Source organism: Typopeltis vanoorti, chromosome 12, assembly GCF_054136105.1.
Source record: "Typopeltis vanoorti isolate ZY-2024b chromosome 12, IOZ_Tvanoo_1.0, whole genome shotgun sequence".
Lineage (NCBI taxonomy): Eukaryota > Metazoa > Arthropoda > Arachnida > Uropygi > Thelyphonidae > Typopeltis > Typopeltis vanoorti.
Window position 1 is genome coordinate 2349798 of NC_143560.1, and position 15554 is coordinate 2365351.

Here is a 15554-nt window from a genome sequence, read left to right on the forward strand (position 1 = left end):
TCCCTTATGTGAAAAGTATCTCAGAAAAGATTGAGATGATTCTTTTCTCGAGTTCAAAAGTTGGCTTAATTTTTTCTGCCTATTTACGAAGATCAAAATTTACTAATGATTTCTTCCTTTAATTTATAGATTCCTTATTCACGTAATTTATATTATTATGGACAGACCATTCTGCAGAAATGAAGGAAAAATCATATGGATTATATTGTTCAACAACAAGAAGAGAAGTCATAGCTTGTAGAACATGCCTTTCTTATGTGTCACATGTTAAAATAGAAGCACAGGCTTTTGTTACATTGTGACTGCTTCAAATTTACGTCAGTTTAAAGACCTTGTGAGACCTTAGAGATTGCTTCATCTATAGAAACTTACATTTTCCACCTGTTAGCCATCTCATTGTACATACATATGCCTGAACTAATTTTGAATTGCTTTTTAATTGTTTTTGATCTTGCTGTGATGAGGCTAGTTAAAAAAAAATATTCTGTAAGCATTGAATGTTTTTTTTTAACTCTGCTAAATCAATCAGTCAATATACTGAATTAAGATTTAAGTGTCTGATAGACACTTAATTCTGCATGTTCTTTAAAAACTAGTACCATATAACATATGTACTCAAGCTATTTCACCTGCAATTAAAAAAAAACAACAACTTACAAATTAAAGACATTGCTAAAATGCTTCATTTTGTAAATAAATTGCCTACCAATCTTTCTCTTATTGAGTATTTTGAGCAGAAATAAACATTGTTCCCCTTAAAGTTTACACATGACTGCAATATTTATAGGAAACATGTACAGTGTTTGCTCACATACCCAAATATTCTAATCTTATGTCTAAAGTGTATAGTCTTTACTTGTTAATTGTTAATAAATTTGCTGCAGTACAACTGGTGAGGAACAGTTTACTATTCTATTATTTTTATTTACTAATCTTCAGACTCTCAGTTGACTCACTTTCCTTCTCTGTTTGCAAAATCTCATGTGCATACACCAAGAGATACTTAAACATCAACACACCATCATCCTTCTTAAAATATAGCATAATAAAAATTCATTTCATGGTGCTAGAATCAAACAGCATAGTACTTCAAAATTAATTACACTAAACTGACTAAACAGTTTTGTCACCAATGGCTGTAGCTCTGAAAAAATTAGAACATTATTAAACTCTCCCAAGAGTTTTAATCCATGCACTAACACACACACACACACACACACACACAGAGAGGAGAGAGACTGTGGACCACTCCAAAACATATTCAAAGCACATTGTGTGTGGGGGTGGGAGAATTTTCAATAAATACCAGAAAGGAAAATAAAAATTCCTGACAAACCAGCTATAAACCGGTTTTTGCATTAGCTTAAGGACCACCTGCTTTCGGGACTTGCACTTTAGTGGACAAATATCCTTAAGAGAAATTCATATTTATTAATTACACTATAGTGCAAATTTCTGAATATTGAAACTTTCATTATTTTATGCACTTCAAAGTTGCTTAATCTTTTAAAGCTAAATAGTTTAATATTATAAAAATAAATCACGCATTTTGTCTATTCATCCATTTATCTATTATATAAATATATTTTATGAACTCAGCCCTTTTATGCAGTTAGAGTGATTCTATAAATATTGTTTTTTTGAACATGAGAATTATTTATTTTTCACTTTTCTTTTCAGGTTTGTGGTTTTTCGTTATGGATATACTGAATTCTAAAGCATTGGTATTACAGGTGAAAAGAGCATGGAGATGAATGAATAAAATCATGTCCTTGCAGTTTCTTTCAGAAGAAGAGGTAATATATCTTGATTGTGGGATAGAAGATTTTGTTCAAGAATTCCCGAATAAACTAGTGGACTCCCAATCATTAAATCCTTGTGTTAAACATATTGCTCACCCTGATGAAAATCATATAGAACCTCATTCTTCAGGAATACACAGATATGTTATGCCTGAAAAGTGTATGAAAAATAAAGATGGTACAGGAACCACACTTAAAATGTATGAACCAGATCATCTAATTCCCTCTGTGCCATTCACTTCTATGCCAAATGATCAGAAATTTGCTTTTCAAAACAGTTTGTTGAAACCTATTGCTGCTATCAAGAATGCTTCCTGTAATGAACTAAAATCATGTGCAGTTGTTATGAATAGAGAAGCAAAGAACAATTCCCTTGAACTTCAGCAGCTAAAATATAATAGGAAGAATAATTATGATGCTAACAAGAGGGGATGCCCTGTAGTTTTTAATAGAAAAGGTGAAAATATGATGCCACATAAAGAGACTAAAATCGATGAGGTAGAACATCAAAAGATATTATCTGCTAGTGAATTAGATCATAATTATAGTGATATTTTTGTGGAATCCCAACAGCATACATGGCAAAGAAGAGATTCTTTCTCATCATGTTCAAGTGATTCAGCTGTATTTTGCAGTAGTCGACATATTCAGACAAAAACAATGGTTTCTGAAGGAACAAAAGAAATTTCATGGGATACTGAATTAAGTAAATCTTGTTCCTTAAATGCAAAGAGACAAAGACATTCATCTAATTCCTCTGCAATAAGTGCTGTTTCAGATTTCAGTTGTAAAGATCATTCTAAGCATATATATACATCTAATAATCATGTACAGAGTATTCAGGCACTTGGAATAAGAAATTCTGAGGAAAATACCAATAATAAACTTTTAGTGCCTTCTTTATGCATACAAGAGTCTTCCACTTCAGTAGCTAACATCCAGAGGTCTTCTTCTCAGGATTGTGGCTTAATGAAAACACAGCTCAAATCACCAAAACACAAGAATGAAATCATTAAGTATCCATCCTGCATGAAAACAGAGCAAGCTGTTGAACAGTTTACTTTTCATAATTTAAGAAAAAACATCAAATTAAAAGTTGCTTGTAATCATGATGAATGCAAAGAGCATTTAACGTTAAGTGTTCACAGGTATGCCAAGTCTTTCAATCACACTAGATTAAAAACACCAGAAAGTTCACCAGATTTAAAACGGAACGTTTCACTAAAGCCAGATAAAGATACAGGGACTAAAAAAGTTAGAAAACGAAAATCTGAAATCGATAAATTGTATGCATCTCTAAAAGAAATTCCATGGGCAAGAAAGTTTTCTCCAGAAAATATGCTACTACAGACTGATGAAAGGCGTCATTCATCTAGAATTCGAGACAGTTACAAATTAACACAAAACAGAAGTAATTCAAAAAATGTATCTTCACATAAAAGGGCTCTTTCTTCTAGACAGGTATATAAACATGAGAGCAGGAGGATAAAAAATTCAGAAAAAGGACCACTACCAAAGAAAACCATACATAAATGTGCTCCAGAGAAATCTGAGATTTCAGTCATTCAATCTAATTGTGTGATACATTGTGCAGAAAAAGGAGAAAACCTTTTTAATCCTATAAAACAAAATCAAATCAAGTCACCTATAAAATTTAAAGTGGACAAAAATATCACAAAACTACCATTGCAGAAGAAATGTAATATTACTGGCAAACAGATCCTTAAAAAATACATAAAAAATAAAGTGACTGGTAAACTAAAACCTGTTATTAAAGCTGTTTCCCAAGCAAAGAATTTAAAAATTAGTGTTGTAGAATTTGCAACCACAAAAGCTGTGATAGAAAAAATTTCTCAAAACACTGAATCTAGTAAAACAAATAATTTTCAAGGAAAGTTAGAAGCAGTAATAGATAACAGACCAGATAATCATAATTTAGAAAGCAATGTGAATAGTGTAAATGTCAATTCTGTTTTTAATACAGATTTTGAAAAATTAGTGCCCATTTCTAACTGTGTATTACAACAGTGTGTGTTATATAGTGAAAGTATAAAAGATAAAAGTCATAAATATAATGAAAGTATAAAGGATAACAGTCATAAATGTAGTGAAAATATAAAGGATAGTAGTGATCAATGTAATGAAAATATAAAAGATAACAGTCATAAATATAGTGAAAGTATAAATGATAGTAGTCATCAGTATAGTGAAAGTATAAAGTATAATAGTCATAAATGTAGTGAATGCATACAAGATAACAGTCATAAATTATCAGAAATTTGTATAACCAAGGACCTGGCAAATGCTGAGAATAATATTGCAAAATATAATGTAGAAAAAAGAAGCTGTGTTCATGTGACACCTTTGCTTTGTGAAAAGACAACACAAACAAATTTTGAAGGCAAGTATATAATTACTGTTATTAAGTGTAAATTGATCTGTTTTCAATATTCTGAATATATATATATATATATTTTATTAATAATAGGATTTTATAAAATTGGTTACATTTTTATTACAAATCATCAAATATAGTAGAGTTAGATAGGGTAAGAGTTTATTATGAAAGCTATTGTGAATGTAATTCATCTTATATATTATGTGTATTCTCTGGCCAGTTAGTTTGGAGGATGGAAAAAAAAGAGTTTCTAAGAGGGAAACTTCTGTAAGACTGGCTGACTTGCATCTAGTTTGATAAAAAGTTCTTATAAGCATTCTGCATGCTCTGGATGAAATTTTAACCTTGAATCTCGTCAGCCTAAGGACATTGTCACTACCAGCCAAGTTGCAGAATTTGATCTCATGTAGATAATCTGAACATGTTCACTCATTTTAATCATATCATATAAACAACATCAAATTTAAAGTATTACATTCTACCATAGCTAGATAAGAAAAATGCATAGACTAAAAATAAAATAAAAACACACATCTGAAATTGAAACGTGTATGTATTTTCTCTAAAAAAAAATAAATAAAAATAAAAAAATAAATGAAAAAAATGTCTGAAAAACAATCTATCAACCAAGAAGTAGGACAGGGATGCCCTCTGTCTCCAGAACTTTTTAATATTTATATTAATGAAATATTAATACAGTGGAACACCTTAAATAATCCAGGTATAGAAATTTCCCAGAATAACAGAATAAATACACTATTATTTGCAGATGATCAGGTAATAATATCATATAAGGAAGTCAATTTACAAAGAGCAATATATGATTTAAACATTATAGAGAACAATTTGGAATGAAAATATCCATAGATAAAACCAAAACAATTGCATTTTGTGGACAAACTCCAGCTAGAAGTAAAATAGTTATTAATAATAAAATAATAGAACAGATAAATACTTTCAGTTATCTTGGATGTGAAATATCATATGAAGGAGAAAAAGACACAAAATTAAAAACTTTTAGATTATAGGCCTGATAAATAGAACATTCAATCCAAATGTTGTACAAAAAGAAACGTGCTTGAAAATATACAATACTTTTGCAGCGCCTACATTATTATATGGCAACAAAATTTGGGCAGTAAACAAAAGATAAAGAATAAAAACAAGCGAAATGAGATTCACAAGAATTGCAAAATGCACATTATTAGACAAAAAAAAAAAGGAATTAAAAGAACTAAATATAAAATCAGTAGAAGAAAAACTAAACAATTACAAACAAAATTGAATAGAACATGTAAACCGAATGGTTAATATCCTATATCCTAAAGAGTTAATAAAATATAAACCATTTGGAAAGAGAAGGCTGCGTAGACCTCAAAAGAGGATATTAGATGGATAAGGAGACCGGAACAGACCAGTATGGTCTATGTCTGTAATTAGTGTTATGATGATCAGTATATATTTTATGGTATTTTATTTATTTTTCTTACCACATCTCGAAAGCCTGTTCTAGAGACCAAACATGGAACTTTTTCAAGCCACTTCAGTCCTCTAATAAGCAGGCTTCTTGTGATTTGTTTTCTTATAAACTGGATATTCTGTTGAGAAGAGACTGTAGGAACACCAGTCTTACATCCTCTATTAAAAAAAAAAAAAAAATCCTATAAGCTGGTCTAGCTCAGCAGAGTTAACACTATGATCTGACTATAGAATCTTCTAAACTAGAACCTGCCTTTTATATAGATGCCATTTTAGATCTGAGTGCTTATTCAAAGTGAGTGAATGACGTAAAATGCTTTTACGTCATCTCAGCTTGAACTGTAATGACTGTGCTTCCCTACCAAAAATTTCGGATAGTCTTATCCTTATTAATTGTAAGCAATGTATTCATTTCACATCTACTGTCATGTGTTACACGACAGTAGATAGTAAATCAGTACATTCTAGCATGCAGCTCATTTCTTGCAACAAAATTCATTGTTGTTATTCTCTCTTTTTGCACTAAAGATTATCTGTAAGTTTCAGATTGAAATGTTATGATCATTTAGATTAACAATATATTTTTTTGTGTTTACATTTTTCATATAGGTTAGTCTATATCTGTACCAGAAGTACCACTTAAAACTCCTTTCGATATCATCTGATAGCCTGCACATGAGATTTTATTACCTTAACAGAAACATGATTGTTAATAGTATTGCCAGATTCAGCTTTATAGTGAGTGTTGTCATATTATTATTATTACCACCCCAAGACCTCATGGAGTCAAAGACTCATCTGGGAGGTCCTTTTATCACACACACACAGCTCATCATACTGTGTTTTAAACACATTCAAACTCTTTGCAGACACCACATTCTCAGGCAAGGCATTCCAATCATTCACAACTCTGCACGAAAAAAACCTATCTCTCACACCCTCTTTATACAGTTTCCAGGGATGACCTCTGGTTCTCCCCTGATCTCCCACTATTCTCTGTAATACTTTTCCAGCATTGATCCTATAACAACCCCTTACCAACTTGTAGGTCTCTATCATATTTCCCCCTCTTCCTCCTGTCCACCAGACTGCAAATTACATCTTCTCAATCGTTCCTCATACTCGACATTCCAGAGGTCAGAAACTACCTTAGTCAGTCTCCTTTGGACCCTTTCCAACATCTCTTCATCCTTCTGAAAACCTGGTGACCAAATCTGGGCATAATATGAATTATTAGTTGCATTTTCCTCTAGATATCCCTTTTTAAAGTATACTTTGTCACAATAATAAGATATATTTTTTTAAATATAATTAACCATTTCTGATTTCAAACAACCACAAAGGCCTACTCACACTATTGCAAAGTCTTTCTAGTCAACTCAGTCATCAGTACATGCTACTTAAATTTAGGTTGCACCCAAAATCTCATGGTATTATTGCTGTTCTTAAAGGAAATTCCTATGTTAAACTGTTCCTTTGATCCCTACAAATTTACTATAGCAAAGGAGGATTTCATTATTAAAAATTTTTGAATATTGAAAAAAAAAAAAAAAAGAGTTTAAAGCATATTGTAAATTATTGCTGACCATAGTTTTACTGAAATTTATGTAAAATGCAAATAATAATAATAATAAATTAGAATTGTATTACTAATTTCAAACACTACCTCTCTTTTACAGATTCATTCCAACCTCTTTCTCTCATAGATATTTTCTTTTTGCCGTAAGCCTTTTCTATAGGTATTCTATTGAACTGGCTTCAATTATTCCATGTTGGAAGTCAGTTTAGGTCAACTTTCATTCACATTTCATCCTTTAGAATAGCAGTAATGTTTCCCAAGGACAACAAGCCCAGCTTTCAAGAAGGGGGGAAAAAACTGACTGTAAAATACTGTGTGAACATATATCACAAATATGCTATAGATTCTTCAACCCTGTCATTTGTGGAATTAATAATATAATTTAAAAAAAACAAACTAAACCATTTTGTAGTCATGATCTTGTTTTATTTTTCTTCTTATTATTTTTTTCCCTTTCTAGCAAGTTACAGCAGTAAGACACAAAATAATTGTCATTGGTGAAATCTTTTTGGATAAACCATTGGAGGTTGCAGGTGTCTGTTTTTTTAGCATTGACTACGCAAGCTTTGATTTACAAATTGAAGTACATGATGATATTTTTCTTTTATTGACTATATGTGCTGATTAAATTTTCCATTTGCAATAAGTTTGGATTATATCAGTTACATTTTCTTTTATTCTATTCTCCTTGAATCTGTTTTAGGGAATATTTAATTTTGTATAGTTTGCTTGGACTGTTTTATTTATATTCTTAGTTTATTCAGTTTCATATCAGAAACCATGTTAGAATTAAGGGGAACTTTGTGTTTGTTTGATATATTGAAACTATGTTTGACCAATACTAATAAAGTTGTATATATTGATAGCTTAGTACTGGAATAAAAATAACTCTGTATAGTAAAAAACATCTCCCTTCTCCAAGGAACACCATATTATGTAGATGCAAGCAACATTCTATTCCTGCTTATAGACACCATACATCATAGCTACAAGCCATTGAAGAAGTTTTATTGTAGTACTAAATACAACATAAACATATTAATAGGATGGATATTGTAAGTCACTTGTGTTGTAAATTGAGGACTGACCATTTATATATATATATATGTATGTATATATATATATATATATATATATGTATGTATATATAGAGAGAGAGATTTTAGAAGTTCTTCAGAGAGGCCTTCTTTTATTTGCATAAATATGTGTTTATCATCGTCAAATTCCTGATATATACCTTCAAGGGGTGTACAGGATATGATAGTACTGCATGAAAAATTTACATCATTACTAACTTCCTATCTGCAATTTTCCTCCAAATCAGTCTGTAACCTGTCAGGACTCCAATATTATCAGGTCTTATATTTCTGTCTTCTAAGGCACTTTTTACAGTATCAATCCACCTATATCTTGGTCTTCCTCTGGGTCTTTTTCCTGCCAACCTGGCAGAGAACACCTGTTTTGCTAATCTTTCTTCTCCCATTCTGTTTAAGTGAAAATACCACCTGAGATTAGCCCTGCTAATGCATTCCTGGATGCTGACAATGTCAAGTTCTTTCCTAATATCTTCATTTTTAATATGATATTGCCATTGATGCAATCTATTCATGCCCTTAATCTTTCTCAGGACTCTCATATCTGCAGTCTCTAGTCTTTGGTCAAGTGTTGTACTTCTAACCCAGCTCTCAGATCCATAAGTTAAAATTGGTTTGAACACTGTCTTGTATACATCTAATTTAGTGTTTTGGCTAATTTATCTCTTATTCCATATAAATTTATTCAGTTGATTTCTTACCATACCAGCTTTGTTAATTCTGTTGTGTATTTCCATATTTAATTTACCATCTTCACTAAAAATCATGCCTAAGTAGCTTAAATGTTTTACTTGTTCTATAGGTTCTCCATTCACAATGCAGTTGATATTTTCAACGATTCTGCCTATTTTCATTGTCTTTGTCTTTTTATTGCTGACCGTCATACCATATCTATTACAACAGTTATTCAATTTAGTCATGGAATCTTGCAGACTTGTAACGGATTTATTTAGAAATATAACATCAGCTCATAAGGCAAAGAGCTGAGATTAACATCTTCAATTTTAATATTATTATTATTATTATTATTATTATTATTATTACCACGGGCTACTCCAGGAGTCCTTAGACTCATCGAGGGAGGCCCTAAACATCATGTTCACGCAGCTGTTCAACATTCTCACAGTATCTATCATACCTTGCCTTGAACTCGCTCACTGTCATAGCACCCACAACAGACTCTGGCAGCTTATTCCACTCATTTACCACTCTAAAAGTAAAGAACCCAGCTCTAACACCCCTGCTAACCACGCTCTTGCCCAGCTTCCATGGGTGTCCCCCTAGTTCTCCCACCACCAGTCCTGATCTCAAAAATATCATCTGAATTAATCCTATAGAATCCTTTTAGCAATTTGAATGTCTCAATCATGTCTCCCCTTTTCCGCCTATCAACTAGTTTCTGCAACCTACAAATCTTCAACCTGTTCTCATATGGTTCATTCCATAGACCTGCTATCATCTTAGTCACTCGCCTCTGGATCCTCTCAACCTCCTCCCCATCGAGAAGGAACCGAGGTGACCAAATCTGGGCACAGTAGTCGAGATGAGGTCTTATCAGGGCTCGGTACAGAGGTACAATAACTTGTTTTTCTCTGCTCGTCAAGGTATTTTTCAACAACCAAGTGAGTTGATGAGCTGATTTAGCTACTTTCACAATGTGCCCCCTAAACTTCATCTCCCTATCCACCAACACTCCCAAGTCCCTGGCCTCATCAATCTCTTGGAGTACAGTTCCACCAATGTGGTATATTGCTGCTAATCTTTTCACTCCGAAATGCATAACCTTACATTTTGTCACATTAAATTGACATCCATTCTCCTTAGTCCAGAACTCCAATCTATGTAAGTCATCTTGCAAGACTTTGACATCTTCTGCATTCACTATCGCCCTACCCAACTTTGCATCATCAGCGAACAAATGAACTGTCCCACTTAGACCCTTCCCTATATCGTTAATGAACAGATTAAACAGCAATGGTCCAAGAACAGAACCCTGTGGCACACCACTAGTCACAGGCCGTTTTTTGGACTCTACTCCTGAATAAACTACTCTTTGATATCTCTCCATCAACCACCCAGCTATCCATCTCACCAACCCTATATCCATTCCCATATGTTGTAGTTTACGGATTAGAATTCCATGTGGTATCCTGTCAAACGCCTTTGCCAGGTCCAGCAGTATCACTGTAAACCCATTTCCCTTATCCAGTTCAGCCGTCACCTTGTTATAAAACTTGAGCAAGTTACTGAGGCATGATCTACCCTTCACAAAGCCATGCTGTCCTCTGTACAGTATCTCATTTTCTTCAATCCATTCCTGTATTTTTCCCTTGACTACTTTCTCCAAGACTTTGACAACGACTCCTGATATGCTGATCGGTCGGTAATTTGCAACCATAGTCTTGGATCCCCCTTTATGCAGTGAAACTATTTTCCCCTCTTTCCACGCCTTCGGGACTAAGCCAGACCTGAGACTCAGATTAAACAACATGGTCAAGGGCACTGATAATTCATTAGCCGCTTCATGCATAATATCAGATGTAATACCACCTTCCTTCATAATGTGATCCATATAGATAATGAATAACAGAGGGGATAATGTACATCCTTGTCTGTTACCAGATTTGACATTAAACCACCTTCCTGTAATTTCTTCAATTCTAACTGCTGACTTACAGCTCAAATAAAGACTAAGTATTGCTTGATATAATGCCCCATTAACACCATATAACTGCAGCATTTTGAAAATGTCTCTCTCTCTTGACACCTTGTCATATGCCTTTTCCAGATCTATAAAACTTAAATACAGATCTTTGTTATATTCCCATGATTTCTCAACTATCTGTTGTAAAGTGAAAACCTGATCCTGACAGCCTCTGTTTGGCCGAAATCCAGCTTGTTCTTCACCAGGCTTCAATTCCCCAATCCTTCTCAACCGTTTCTCAATTATACTTGATATATCTTCCCAGGAACACTCAGTAATGAAATACCTGTGTAATTCTCACATTCAATTTTATTTCCCTTTTTATATATGGGTACTATGAGAGCTCTACTACAGTCATCTGGAATTCGTCCCTCTGTCCAGGCCTTCTGAACTATGCAGTGCAGCCACTGTAAGACTTTTATACCTCCATACTTAAGCATTTTTGGTCGAATATCATCTACTCCTGCTGCCTTTCCACATTTCAGACTTTTGATGGCTTTTTCTACTTCAAGTATGGATATGTATTCCTGACTGCATACCTGGTCAGTGTTTTTTACCACTGTGCTGTCATCGCTGCTTGTTTCATTAGCAATTTTTTTGAAGTAATTGCTCCATACTACAAGGATATCTTTTTCTCCTGTTTTCATGTCACCTTTATCATCTCTAATTCCTTTTACAGTACTTTTCTCTATTTCTGAGCTTCTTCAACAACCTCCAGAATATCTTGAGACCTTCTTGATATTTGTTTTCTATATTCTTACCGAAGTTCTCCCATGACTTGTTTAGCTAGTTTTACACAGTGTTTAGCTTTCTTACATTTTTCTCTGTATTCTCTAAGAGCAGAAGCTGACTTATTTACCAGGAACTTTTGATATGCTTTCTTCTTTTCTTTCACTGCCTCTTTAACTTCTTTTGTCCACCATTGAGTTCTACTTTTTCTATCCTTGTAGACAACCTCACCACATGCCTCTCTGGCTGAATCAATCAGTGTTTTCTTCAGGGCTTGCCACTGAATCTCCAAGGTTTGGTTCCTGTTCTCAAACTCTTTCATTTTTTCTTCAATAATATTTGTGCATTTTAGTCTACAGTTTACATCTGATAGCTGTTCAACTTTTATTCACTTTAAAACTTCCTTACATGTTCTTCTTTTCAATATGAAATTGAATTTTATCCTGCTTAAGACTAAATGGTGATCACTTCCAATTTCAAATCCTCTGTACACTGGTGTACTGCACCAGAAAGAAAACATCACTATCAACAATAACATATTCAATGAGACTTTTCTTATTCCTTGTTTCTTCTCTCCATGTGAATTTGTGCACATTTTTATGTTGGAACATGGTGTTACTAATAACCAGTCCATGTCCTGAACAGAAATCCAGCAGGTATTTGCCATTATTATTAGCTTTGCTCTTTTCTCCAAATTTTCCCAAAATATTTTTGTATGTCTCACAATCATTTCCTACTCTGCTATTTAGATCCCCAACAAGGACCAACATTTCCTTTTTCATTGTGTCAGTTGCTTTCTCTAAAGCCTCAAAAATTTTCTCTATTTCTACCTTAGTAGAACCTTCTGCGGGACCATAGGCACAAATAAGTCTCATTGTCCAGTTTCCCATTCTCATATTTGCACACATCACACTAGTTGAGACTGCCTGCCATTCAAGAAGATTGGCCTCGTATTTAGTGTTGAATACTATGGCTACTCCTTTTTCTTGATTGTCATTGTCTGAATATAAAATTTTGTATTTATTGCTCAGTAAGATCTGACCAGTTTTTGCTTCTTTTGTTTCAGTCATCCCTATTATGTCGATCTGGTACTTATCCAATTCCTTAGCTAGTTCCATCTCTTTGCCATTCAGGCTTCTTATGTTGATAGTACTGATCTTGAACTCTGGTGATGTTGAGTTGGGGGTAGGTTTTAAGATTTGTTCCAGTAGCTGACTTTTCGCTGTTTGCCCTGGGTCCCCTGGCGAAAACAACGGGGAACTTGTTTAACTGGGCGACACCTCAGCCGACATGAAATTCTGTCATGTTGTATACCATCATTTGAAATTTTGGTTTAAGCCAATAAGAATACAATTTGGTCGGCTAAATCCCAAATTGCCAGCCCATCCTCGTCCGTTCAGTATCCAGCAAGATACCTAACAAGGTGCACCACGAGAAGGTGAGGATTGGTGATTAGGTCGAAATTGTGTGATGGCATATAAACAGTAATTGTATTTGTTATTAAAAGCCAGGATTGCAGGGTTATTGCCTATCTACTTATTTATTCCTTTGGTGTTGTTTGTGCTATGACTAATCATCAACTACTAAGGCTTTCATTGTTTTCAGATTCTGGCAGAGCACATAAAGCATGTTAGGTAAGTAGAAACTAATATTATAAAGAGAAATACATAGGCTTATTTGGCCATAATGATATAAAAAAGAAAATTGACTAGCTTTTGCCACATTTACTTGTGGCTTTTTCCAGGTTAGGATGAGCAAAAATACAATAAAAAAGGCTAACATGAACTATAACATTACTGAAATATAGAACATTTAGTTATTACTATAATATAAGTTGAAACAGAAACCACATACAGTATGGGAACTGGAACGGGTTAGCTATTATTCAGTGATGTGTAAATATCTTTCAGCACATCAGTTGTGTGACATGCAGTAAGATCTAACACATGATTTCCAAATATCACACAGGATTAATCCTTGGTTCCTATTGAGTGTACTTTGTGAATGGATAAAAATAGTAGATTCTTTTATGTTACAAGGTGAAGTTGTCCTCTGTGTAAGGCTTGGAGCTCTTATCCCATTCAGTGTTATGATGTGTGTGTGTGGGAGAAATGAAAAACTAGACCTGAGCTGTCTTCTCTATTGTTAGTACCATCTTCAATGTGTTCTTTCTAAACTTCTAGATGTCTGCCCTATGTAAGAAAGGCTGCAAGAACATGGAATATTATAAACCCCATGATGTTTATAGAAAGGGTTGTGGTTTTTAGGCAAACGAAGTAAACTTTGTGTAGTTAAAATGGGCTGAAGGTTACTATTATGTCATGAGTTTTGAAGAGACTAGCAATCTTGAGTGAAAGTCTACCAATGTAATGGATGGAAACAGAAGATCTATAGAGAATATCTGGATTTTGTTGTGGGACATTAGTTAAGATTAGCATTTTTTTCTACAATTTTCTTAGAATATCTGCTGCACACAAGTAGCTGAAGTAGAGACTAATTCTACCTTCAGTTTTTCTTCATCTCTTGTGTAGAGATTGTCATTCTCTCTTAGTGAAGCCCACTAAGAGAGACGCCTCCTTTGGCTTTTTTTTTTTTTTGAAAATTAAAACATCTAGGAAAGGTAGTTTTCCTTCATTTTCAAGTTCCAAAGTGAATTTTTTTTTTTGGTGGAAGGAATTGATAGATAAAAGAAAATCATGCAACTAAGCAACACTGTATTTTCAGATGATAAAAGACATCATCTACATATTTCCACCAAATTGAAGTTTTTTTTTGTAGATATGAAGAAATGTTTTCCTCACATCTACAAAAGTTTTTCCATATAATTTGGCACATGGAGGAGACAGAGGGCTTCACATTTCAAGACCAGATAGCTGCTTGTAAATTTTCCCATTCCCTCTAAAATAATTAGAGCAGAGACAATGTCTAAAAAGTTGAAGGGTATCAGGAGTGAACAGATCATCTGTAAGTTCCATGACTTCATTTAACTTCATTTACTGATTTATTGGAATGTTGGTGAGCAAAGATACAATATCTAGACCAGCAAGAATATTGAATGACAAGATAGAAATTTCCCATAGCTTTTGTACAAAGTGTTGCTAGTTTTAATGAAGGAGTCTGTATGTCTGATGTGGTTCTTTAGAAGATTGACAAGGTGTTTTGATAACAGATAATTAGGTGAACTAATGCCATCTACAATTGGCCTAAGGGGAATCCAGCTTTGTATATATACCTTGGGTGCACCATATAGTTGTGGAGTTACAGGGTGCATCAGTTTCAACTTTTTCTTTAGATCTGTAGGCCAAGGAGCATGTTGCATAAAAGATTGTTGGTCTCTTCATAATTTTTCCAAGTAGGGTTATAATCTAATGGAGCATAAGTGGAAGAATCCAAGAGTAAAAGTGAAATCTTAGATATGTAATCATCTGTATCCATGATGACAGTTTAATTTCCTTTGTCAGCTTTTGGTATTAAAATATCCTTGCCCCACTTTTTTTTTTTTTTTAATTAGAAAGATTTTTCCCTGAGAAGTTGTTGCTTTTAGGAAGGCAAGATGAAAATAGAAGAATTGCAGTCTTCAGGCTGATGTTATTTGCAGCAGGTTGTAGGAGAAAGTAAAAGATCTTTTCTATGTTGCAAATAAAATCTACTTTAGGAATGTATTCTAGCATAGCAACAAAATTGAAACTTTTCTTTAAAATGTTAGCTTCTGCTTTAGTCAAATTATGATTGGAGATATTTACTAACTTTTTTCATTGGGTAGGGTGAC

At 33.6% G+C, this 15554-nt stretch overlaps 1 protein-coding gene across 2 annotated transcripts in view; it reads left to right on the top strand.

The window, feature by feature from the left end:
* Nucleotides 1–15554, top strand: part of LOC150100547 (uncharacterized) — a 237005-nt gene that overhangs the window by 58363 nt on the left and 163088 nt on the right. For both annotated transcript variants that reach the window (XM_090401662.1, XM_090401661.1), the window contains exon 3: nt 1681–4203. In XM_090401662.1, the coding sequence (XP_090257788.1) occupies nt 1755–4203 (2449 nt within the window). In that variant the 5' untranslated portion in view covers nt 1681–1754. The remainder of the gene's footprint in view (nt 1–1680; nt 4204–15554) is intronic.